At 31.3% G+C, this 11,895-nt stretch overlaps 1 protein-coding gene across 1 annotated transcript; it reads left to right on the forward strand.

Annotated features, from left to right (window-relative positions):
- The first annotated feature begins 2,988 nt into the window (after window positions 1–2,988).
- LOC124356289 lies at window positions 2,989–11,496 on the forward strand. The gene is made up of 6 exons (XM_046807472.1): window positions 2,989–3,098; window positions 3,917–4,078; window positions 6,724–6,912; window positions 7,724–7,806; window positions 10,512–10,620; window positions 11,226–11,496. Exons 2-6 carry the CDS (start codon window positions 3,985–3,987, stop codon window positions 11,321–11,323), a joined length of 573 nt encoding a protein of 190 aa, XP_046663428.1. The 5' UTR covers window positions 2,989–3,098; window positions 3,917–3,984; the 3' UTR covers window positions 11,324–11,496.
- Window positions 11,497–11,895: the final 399 nt, after the last annotated feature.

Consider the following 11,895-nt stretch of genomic DNA (forward strand, 5'->3'; position numbering starts at 1 on the left):
CAACCTTTTCTCAGATAGATAAGTTATGTACTTATTATAAGAAACCTGTTTAGTTACTTTTATTTGATCGTTTAGATTAATTATAATTAATATGTGTATGTTTTCTGTTCCTGTGTATATTGTAAAGTCTTGATGGAAATAAACTAATTCATTCATTCATATCATTGAAGTCATAAGAGATAACCAGGTATCAACGTTTGAGAACATCTTTTTGGATACGGTTCAGTTCATCAGTGCCGATTGTGCCGTTTTGCAAGAGTCGTTTCAATAGTACTTTGCTTCACCAGACTATTTTCTTTCATTATAATCAATAGCAACATCATATTGTGTTATGATACCTACATATTATCAAGTGACATCAACAGCAAGCACAAACAAAACAATGGAAAAGATACATCTACACACCAGTTTACTAATGTCTTGCTCCCAATAAGTGGAGGGATAAAATAAAATTACTTAGTTTTACACACAACTCTAACATCAGAGAACGCACCTCTATAGATAGTGATTTGAGCAATGTAGGAGTAGACATTTGAAGCTAAATGATTGGTCAAGAGTTGCAACTTGTCTGCAGTCACTTGGAAAGTGCGAGAGTAAGTTCACGAATGTTTTCTTCTAACGTCGCTGGCCTGCAATTTGTTCTGAGGGTTCTATGTTAAAACTTTTCGGTTCCAAAATATCCAAGATTTTTAGTTAAATACATTTTAGTAAACACAGATAATTATTTACGTAGTAGAAACATTATATAAAGATTTATTAAGCTTTATTAAACTGAAAAAAAAAACAGTGTACACAAATCTTTTACAAATTAAATAACTAAATTGAAACTAAATGTTAATAGTCTGTCTTATATAACCAGCTGAATGTGACAGAATCAGGTTGTATCACAGCATTTTTAAAATAGCTTAAGTTCATACAAAATTTAACATTGAGTAGTTTAGCTAGAGCAGCCCGCACCAAAATAATCCAATAACGTTTGAGGCGTTGTTGCCGTATCGCTGCTAACCACCAGTTGTTTCTGACATGATGTGGATTCCATCATAAACTCTATCTGCTTCATTTACATAGTGTATAAAACACAAATAAATGTACTCATATATGTTTACTATAATAGCTGATGTAGTTTATACGTGTAAGTAATATCACATACACGTAAAACTAGCTTCAAGGTTGGGCGTCAGGGTGTAGAGGGAGATTGGAGAACCTCTGACTAGCAAGACTGGATAGCCACTGAATGCAGGAACGCCCTGACATAAAAATGGCCACGATAGTCCCACCCCTAGCGGCTGCAGACCGAAACTTAGTCTGCTTTATGGATAGTTCTATTAGTAATAATACAATTAACCTCAGGATTCAGATACACCAGCAACCCTCGTACTATTTTCGTGCGGGCTGCTGTAATCCAGTATTGCTATTTATCGTTGTGTACTTTAGTCAGTCCAGTATTATTGTACAGCACTTTGAACCCAGGAGTCTATGTTACTTTGTAGTAAGTGCAATCATCATTAGAGCGAATCTTCATCTAGGATTTATTTTTGAACATCATCGGTTTCGTAGAGCTTGGCCTACGAACGCAAATATCCATAAATCTAAGTGTTCAAATGCATCATACAAGTAAAATAATGTTTTTATTTACCGCTGGATAATAACTCATTTCCGACTACGAATTGACAATAGGTTTCTGATCACAACAAAACTTGTATTCACTCGACCAGAGAGATTTTAACTTTGCCCCTCGCCTACATTACAAGTCCTATCTAAAAAACAACAATTAAATAAAATTATCCCTGATAATATAAGAAATCGGAGAGAGTTGTCCCCAACATTAGAGAACGATTTAAATCTTTACACGTAATAAAGGATACACAGCTCGTAAAAACGTATAAGGGAAACAAATTATCCCTACATTTTTCCCTATAGTTTTAGTACTATTTTAAGTTTAAACTACCTCTGGCATATGTTCTAAAATATATTAAAATGTTAAGCAGAAGCAAAAATTTATTTCATATAATTTATGTTTTAATACTTTACAACAACATTGGAAAATATAAAGTTTTAATCTCGTAAAACCACGTAAAATGACGGACTTTTAATGTTTACCTTCCCTGTTTACATAATTTTATTTTGTAAATACACACTTAAACCACTATTATAAAATAACAAGGAGCGACAATAATCTCTTACTAGAATGGTTGGATAGCCACTAAACGGAGAAATGCCCTGACATCAAAATGGCAGAGATAGTCCCGCCCCTAGCGGCCACAGACCGAAACGTAGTCTACTTTCTGGATAGTCCTCGTAGTAATAATAAAATTAATCTCATATTAATACATAACAAATCTCAAAAATGTATAAATTTCCAATTAGTGGAGATCCTAAAAACTGTAGTTAAGGCCGTATTAAGTAAAATCCTCTTTATAATACCTTATTTGTTTTACCTAAATTGCATTATTAAAAATCTTTTAAATTCTAAGACGTATGTTAGTATTAAAACAGCTATATTAGGTATTATTAAAGCTATTATAATTATTAGCTATATTAAATCTCTCAAAATGTATTCTAGTAACTATAATTATTCTCTTTTTTATAAGCTCCTAAAATAATACTACAATTTTTATACTTTGAATCTTTATAACCAATTTCGAACTTTGGACAGATTTCACTAATAATGAAACACATTAAATTCATACATTTCACAAAATTAGATGAACTTTATACGCAAAACACCAGATATTATTTAGTACTTCCTTAGCTCATCACATATCTAGTCTAATGGTTACCAGACCACATTTTAATGTTTTAAATTACATTTTTTGTGCTGCTAGAAATTTTTAAAACTGTTATAAATCTTCCGTAATATTTAGAGCATTATATGATATTGGAGGAAGTACGGTACAATTTGCTCACGTTTCTGCGACTGCTCTAGACATCAGAAAGATTAAAAGTTCAAAAGGTCAATTATAGATAACTTTTATCAGAGCTACTTCCACCAGCGACCAAAAATCACCGCAGTAGCAGTTAATATAATATCAGTGAGTAAGTGTTAACACTCCTCTATTACAAGTGATTGCATCTTAATATAAACTATCATATACAAGGTAAGAGTACACCACACCACGTGTTGCGTAACCAGCTTCGGTGAGGTTGAATGCAAAGTTTTAAGTTTACAGCTCATTTCATTCTCGAGCTGTCCTGTAAACAGACATACAGACATAAATTTGTGCTGAAAAGAAATTTGTACGTTCCTATGATATATAAAGAGACAAACTGTGTCATCTTATATAGTCATAAACTTAAATTACGCTCATTTTAATTCCATGGTGGACATGCACCATCGTAGAAATCATGTTTTGTATGTTGAAATGAACTTTCATGCCAAACTTAAAGTTATCAGATTAAATCTTTCGCGAAATATAGTTCTACATGAAATAAAGATTCAATTTTTTCATGAAGTTAAGTTCCATATAAATGTTTAAATTATATCATTGATTTTCAGCAATATAGAAAAGTAAAATATTACCACAATATTACGTATGTGATTGCACTGGGTTTTTTTATGAAATGTATATCTTCTGCTATTTTATCGTTGCCATGAATATTACCTATAATAACAATGTAAAACATATTTACTAACGCTCAGCAAATTCCCATAGTGACTTACACTATTATTGAGCTCCGTGTTGGCTATGTAGAAATTAAGCTTCAAGCAAAATGTTAAGTCCATAGGGCAGTTCGTTTTTCGACATAACGTGCAGACAGACGATATGTCGAAAAAACTTATAATGTTATATTCCTTATTATAATATTCGTTATTCGTTCTAATACATTCGTTAGTTATGAATCTTTCAGAAAAATATTTTTTCAGTCCTAAAGACAGACTTTAACCTTATTACAGAATTTAAATCTTTTTTTGCAGCTGTTAATATCGGTTCAGGAAAACCTGAGAGCAGACATTCGGACAGAATACACATCCTCTGTGGAGCCATGGGAAGTCATACACAGGAGATAGTACAACTGCTGTGGTGCCTTTTACTTTTCAACATTGACTACATTCATTGTGAAACACCAAATGTCGTTAGTAAGTATTGCTAAATTATTCTGATGGGTTTTAATATAAAATAAAACTTTCTATTACTCTTATATGAATTTCAGTATGCTTTTACTTTTAATTACGCTAATCAATGATCCTGACCACACCCTGTTAAAAATGTTTTATTCGTTAGTTAATACCCAATGGTTTTGGTAGGTAAACAATTTAAGAGGGTTGTTTTACATATTCAGATGTAAGAAAGACAAAAGCGAAAAAGGCAATAAATAGAAAAATGAAAATAAGTAGAATAGCCCTAAAACGAGAACTCAATAGTTTTCCTAAATACACTGAGCGTAGAACCACCAGTACGATATGTGCTCGAATATACATCACCATACGAGCATTGTTTACATGAGTAAAAAAAAACAAGAAAAATAGTTATACATAATATATAAGTCTGAGTATAAAATTCCATTACATAGTGAGGTAGTAAAAGTATTAATTACATTCACAAAATGTATTGAACATTTTAAAATACTGTGACTATAACCATGAATAACATTCACGAACAAAATCAAACATTTTGCTCAGAGTTTCAAATATATATATATATATATATATATATATATATATATATATATATATGTGTGTGTGTGTGTGTGTGTGTGTGTGTGTGTGTGTGTGTGTGTGTGTGTGTGTGTGTGTGTGTGTGTGTGTGTGTGTGTGTGTGTGTGTGTGTGTGTGTGTGTGTGTGTGTGTGTGGTGTGTGTGTGTGTGTGTGTGTGTGTGTTAAATAATAGCTTTAAACCAAATTAAAACTAGTGAAGATTTGAATGTAAATTTAGTGAAGAGTTTTAATAATAATAAACAACTAAGTGCTAGGCTACTTTATTAAATTTCGATGTACTACCAAATTTTATTTTGAAACTAGGACGAGTACCAAATCCTTAAACTGTAATTTTCATCATGAAAAATAAACGAAAACCCTGCTCTTATGAAATGTTCTTGGTATTTTATATAAATATAACTGATGCAACTGAAATATTTTTAGTTCAAGAAATATAAAACGTGAACGTTGGAGATTTCTTTTCGTAGAAATAGTTAGACTTAAATGATTTTTTAAAGTAATCAAAGGAAAAAAAAGCGTCATACACTCCAGCCCAGCACGTAATTCCATAACTTAGCCTTGAAGCAACAAGAACATAAAAAATATTTCAAAATTGTGCTAAGACAAAACTGAAAAACTAAGTATAATTTCCTTAATCTACTCTACTTTTTCAGCTTATTCGTATGTTCTTTTCAAATTAACTTATAATCAACTACTAAGCCCGAGTATTATTTTCGCTCTACCTATATGTAAGCAGTCGCACTTTAAAACATTATCTAAACATTTGGATTGGTGTAATATTAATTGCAAATGAAAATTGCACTAATTTGATTGATATCATAAGCAAAGGTGCAAAAAATTTAATTCTTCACTTATCTCTATATATAAAGGTATCATAGATCTCATAGATTTTTTATAAACAGGAACTGTATTATATGCAAATTATATTAATATTCATTGATTTTCTTACCTTATTTGTCATTTTTCCACCCTATTGAATCTTCCTCATTCTGTTTGATAAGATCATAGTAACACGGTATGGACAAAATACAAAAATTTACTTTTGTAAATCAATATAATTTTTTAATTCCGTGTCGTAAAAAGGTACGTTTTACAATCTAAAATGTGTAAACATGTGTCTTTATATGTGTATTTCCTACAATTTTCTGGGAAGGATTTCTAGAACGCCTTACATTGGGTATTCTATAAACCCCAGATTCTTATTTGCGACCCCTCCTTTAATGCTAAATCCGCCCCTGAACCGAGCATAGGGTGGCACCAATTGATAGGAGGCATCACTAAATAAGGGGTTAAGTTTCCGAACGGGATTAACTGAATTTTCAAGTTTTGATTTGATAGTTTAGGTTAGAGCAGAACTACTTCTCAGGGTACTTCCTTCTGTTGACAGTTGACAATGACAGCATTTGAGGATGAGACAGCATTAATAGCATGCACTTAAGAGGGCATTCGCCGCACATCTGAAGCTCTAGTTTTTGCATGAAGCTAAAGATTAGAATTACATTGAAATAGAAACTTGTCTCAACTATTCATAACTATTTCACTTCAGAGAACTATATTTACTGTCACGGTGCTAATGAATTTAAAAAAAATGCATCCATCTGTTTTGTTTATAATTTATATTCCGTTTATTTTTTCACATCTAGAATTCCCTTATGAATGTAAATTTAAAAATTGATCATTATCTAATAATCGTATTTCTAACAATTCATTAGCATTGAGACATCAAACCCAAAAAATTCTTCTGACATCAGAAGTGAAAAATTTATGTATTTGGAACGAGTTCCTATTTAAATTTCAATTTTGAACTTTAGGCTTATGTTAAAAGCATAGGCTCAGGTGCTAACTACATGGCACCTTATAACACAGAGCCCAATAAGTCTGTATTAGATTCATCTAATAAACGATTAATAAATTTTAATTACGAGTATGATTCCAAATTAGAATTGAAGTTTTTAAAAGGCAAAAAGGACACTTTTAAATAAATGTGCATAACATTGAAAAATTGTGTTTTTGTTTAATACAAAAGCAATTACAAACATACAATAATCATATTTATCTGTTGCAGTCGTGGGTGCAGATTGTAATAATAATAATGACTGCAATAAAGTACTAACATGTATTGACCAAAAATGTAAGTATCCGTGTCCTGGCCCATGCCAGGGCAATACGACCTGCGAAGTCCACGATCATGTACCGTACTGTGCCTGCAAGCCTGGCTTCTCTGGCAACCCTTTCACTGGCTGTCAAGAGCAAGGTAACTGATGAAGAAATACAAGTACTTAAAACACACTTTTTAACTAACTTTTAGATACATTCGAAGATAAGGGAAATCAAAGCAATTTTGGAAGTTTCATCTCATACTAAAATCTACTGTAAACAAAACCATTATCTTAAAAGTAAATACAATAACTTCATATAATATATAAGCTTGATATAATAAATTTATGTCTTAATAACAGCACGTTTTACCTTTATGACTGTCTTATAAATAAATCATTATATAGTTAATTAATATCTCAAATAGTTTCTGTTCCAGACTTAATAAAAACTTGGTTGCAGTTATTATAATACTTTACTTCCTTCATTAATCAATTATTCAAAAACCAGTTACAAAGACAATTATTGTAGTGTTTCGGATAAGGATAGCCTAATAAACTTCGGTTAAGTGAGGGAGGCTTCACGTTCAGCCAAAACGGACAACATCCTAGCCATGATTGACTCCCAATGATTACCACTTGTTTTTTATATAGTTGTACAGTAGGAATTTAAACTGATTTTCAGCCCTCTAAGTGACACTATTCAATGGTTATCGCATAAATGCTATCATAAATGGGGGTTAATCAAATGGCGGGAGAAGCTTTACTTAACAGTCAGAACATTGAAGTAACTATTTTAAAAGCATCTGTATTGAATAGTTACATGTCTACATGAACAATAACAAGCAGTCACATCAATTTTATTACAGTGTAAAATATTATACTAAATTTAATTTAATTGATTTTAAATTAACATATCTCAAAAATCAAATATTATCAGGAATATCTTAGAAATGTATTTTGTTCCAGCGCCAACTCCTCAAAGTTGTTCTTTATTAACAAACAGAAGACCTTCAGGAAATAAGGTCTACAGAGTGGAAAACTTCATAAAGGTATAACAAACTACTATAAGTCAACAGTTTGAACAGTCCTGATAAACCAACCATTATTTTAATAATAATATAACATGTATTTTATTGCTCACAACTTTTTGAATTGTGTGTATGTTTATTGATTCACGAGGGGATTTTAGAAAGCTTTTTGTATCGCTAGCAGTTACCTGTAACTTCGCACGGAATTTCGAAGGTCTGGTTCAAGTAAATTAAATTTACGATGCCTATGTTAAATTTGCCTTGTTGCCACAACCAATAAAATCCGTCAAAAAGTGTGCATTTTATGGGCATTTTAATTAACTTCGGTCTTAGGATTTTTGTTCCGTAGTTTTTCAACTCTTAAACTACGAGGGCTATCCAGTAAGTAACAGACGTTTTTGAATGGTGCAGCAATGGACGGGGCTACAGCCGCCATGTTGGTGTCTAAATACTCTGGCGTTCAGTACGCATCGAGCTGTAGTCGCGAGCGGTTTGTATCTCACTGTCATTGAAAGGTGTGGTAGTATTGAAAATCCCGCCATATTTGAAGTGCGTTCAGTGACAACGTTTTTGCTGACAAAAAAATCAATCTTTGTTCTCGAAGACTTGCTGCAATCGTTAATTTTCCTTGATGCAAACGACAAACATGGTAACGAACTTTTCGTTCGATTCATTACTGGTGATAAAATATGTGTGAAGCATGTCAATTGCGAAAAAGAAATGCAGTCTATTGAATTGGGACACAGACATTGTCCAAAAAAAAGAAAAATGTCTCAAAACCCTGTGAGCGAGAAAGATTTAATATCGCTACTGGTTTTTTTTTTATGTTAAGGGTGTGATCCTGGTTGATTTCCTTGAATGAAGATCAACAATCAACGCAGTGAGGTACTGTTAAACATTGTAAAAGATACGACGGACTATATAAAACAAGCGTAAGGAAAAGTTAGCTCAATAATTTTGATTTTCCAAACATTGGCACGCACCCACACAGCTAATTGTACACAACAAGTCTTGGATGATCTTGATTTGCCTTAGGGCCACAATCAAGAAAATATGTCAAAAAGTGCTTATTTGTGCTCTTTCATTTACTCCAATCTTTGAATTTTTATGCCATAGTTAATTTTGCCTTGTTTTCCCTAGGATAAAAAAAGAAATAAAAAAAGACAACTAAGGTGAATTTTATAATGGTCTTTAAATGTATAGTAAAAATTAGATACTAAAGTTGTCTTTTATATGTTCATTACAGTAGTGAGCGTACTTAATATTGGTTAAAATATACACTGAACATTATTATTTTACACAAAATTTTGATTTCTTTTCTGGATATTTTCTAACTTTTGTGTCAACAGTGGTTGTAAAAAGATTAAAATAAGAAATGGTGTTACTATCAAGCATACTCTATGCTTTCACCTTACAAACTTAAAGAAATTGAACATTAAGGTTAAATTATTAAACTGGTAAACATATCTAGTATTTCTTATAGCGAACCCCTTTGAATTTTTTTTATTAATTTCAATCTATGTTTCTTGCGATAAACCACCATTTTTTCTAAGTGGTAATTTATTAGCGATATTTAATCAATGTCTTCGGTATTAAGGACTTAGATCGCTCTTATTAACTGTTATTTTTCAAATTTTCTCGATTCTTTAAGTTTTGTATGTTTATTTTTTCTCAAGTATAAATTTGATTTTCTATTGCTCAGTTTTTAAAATTCTGTCTTCTATTTTTTTCGTTAATTTTCTTACAGTTATAATATCGAGTATGGATTTTCACTCAAATATCTCTATTGCAATAAGAATAATTAATGTTTTCCATCCCCCTTTTAAATTGGGGAAAGTTTTACTACATGGAAAATAATTTTTATTTTAAATTTAATTTTTAATAAAAATTTGATAATTCTCTCAAAGTTCGTAAGCTTTTCGAAAGGATTTGTTAAATTTGAATAATTTTTCATAGTCTTTTCAAAATTAACTTTTTTAATTTTATAAAATGTCACTGCTATTTACAGATTTTTCCATTATTTGATTTTTAAATTTTATTGTATTACTAAATTTGTTAATGGTTCTGAAACTTTTTCTGTTTTATTTTTAAGACTAATTTTTGGAAATCATATATAGATTATTCATTCATTTTTATGGCTCCATAAAAGTCATTGGAAAATTTAGTACATGATTTTATTCATCTTATGGTATTTTATACAGTGTTTATTTGATTTCATTTTTAGGAACCTTATTATCTAATCTACTTGTGTGTATATAAATATATACAACATAAAGCAGTATATATATAAATTCATACCGAGTCCCAATTTGGTATGGTTTGCTTGTATGGGGTCGGCTGCTGAGTGCCTTTTGAAGAGAGCATTCCAACAACAAAAGCAAACTGTCCGCATTTTAATGGGATTGCCTGCGCTCGCCTAGTCGAGCCGCATTTAAACATATAATCTGTTCACACTTAAATCGCTGTACATTTATAAGAGATATTAATGCTCGATTCAGCAGTGAATGTGTGACTGTTGACGCTTTGATTGTATTAGCTGCATTTAATAAGTTTTTATTATTAAAAAATATACAATAAAGAATTTTAGCTTTTACAAATAGCTTTAAAATATATCTTAAATATAATTTATTGAAAATTAATTCTTTTAATAATTACCATGAATACATGGGATTTTCTTAACAGTAACAAAATTAAAATAGTAGGGTAAAATTTTGCTGTCTGTGCAGGTTAACTTTTTCGCCGCATTTCATCACTGCATGGCCCATGGCGGAAGATTGGCATCTATCGAGTCTGAAAATGATAATACTCAGATCAAAGCAGCAATCATGAAATTAGGTAAGACTTACTCTCCCTCCGAACACTTACTCCTCACATCCCTTCCTTCTTTTTATACCTACTTATCTATTCACCTTCCACATCTCTTACTCTTTTAGTAGCAGCGTTAGACATTCAGATAGCAAGCGTATCGTGAGTTCGTTTAGTGACGTATACAGTTATAATATTTGTATACGTTTTATTATGAAGTGTAATAAATTTACTTTGTTCTCCTAATTCTTTCCTTTCACAATATTACTTAATTAAAAGTGTTACGAATTTTGCTTACTACTCATGTTGTTTATTTAAACTGTAATATAATTCATGTGTAACTTATAAATATTCTTTATTTTAGCAACTCATGTTCCACATTGACTACCTAATCATTATTGTAAGTTGTAAACAAACTGAACTCAATCATACAACATATCATTTGACATAATAAAACATATGAAAATGTTAATCTGTTAAATTTGAATGTAAGATTTTTGTCGGATTCGGGCCGTCCTTCGATAGTTCATTGTATTGTTGTACAGATTTTGTTATTGCATTGCTGAAGAAACTGTTACTTAATCGATTAAATTTAATCTTTTTGTTCACTAAAACAATTCTCAATATTTTTGCAGGCATACGGAACGGCGAATTTTGGACAGCCGGGACTAACTTAGCGCAGGATTACTGGTTCTGGATGGTTTTCTGGGGAACCACTGCCACAGTACAGTGACTGGAATCCCGGAGAGCCCAACCATGGGCTGAATGAGCACTGCATAGTTTTTTACGAGTTTGAAAACAAAGGCTACAGGTGGAGTGACGAAAACTGTATGACGAAATTATTCCCGATATGTGAATATTTTGAATAGGTTTGTATATTTTTTTAATAAATTCAATTGAAACTTCTCACGTAACTTTTATTTCAGAGTAATTTTTCTATACAATACAAGTCCCCAATATATTAATAATATATTAAAAAATTCAATTAATAATACTCATATATTAATAATTAAATCAGGAACCACAGTTCAGAATTATGCAAAACCTAGCCACTAAGGATGCATTTTCATAGCAACTCTTGTAATAGTGCGTAGTAGGTAACCAAGAAATTATTCCTGAAGCGTCTCTAGAGACATTAGATCGATGATAGTAGCTAAGTTATACTAAACAGAAAATTATCCATGTGAAACGTTTGTGATCGGTCAACGATAATAGCTGAATTATATTAATGAATCATTATTATCTAACCAGAACATTGTCCCTGAATCAACTCGAATGATGGGTTGGCGATAATAGCTGAGCGAT

The sequence above is a fragment of the Homalodisca vitripennis genome, chromosome 2, assembly GCF_021130785.1.
Source record: "Homalodisca vitripennis isolate AUS2020 chromosome 2, UT_GWSS_2.1, whole genome shotgun sequence".
Lineage (NCBI taxonomy): Eukaryota > Metazoa > Arthropoda > Insecta > Hemiptera > Cicadellidae > Homalodisca > Homalodisca vitripennis.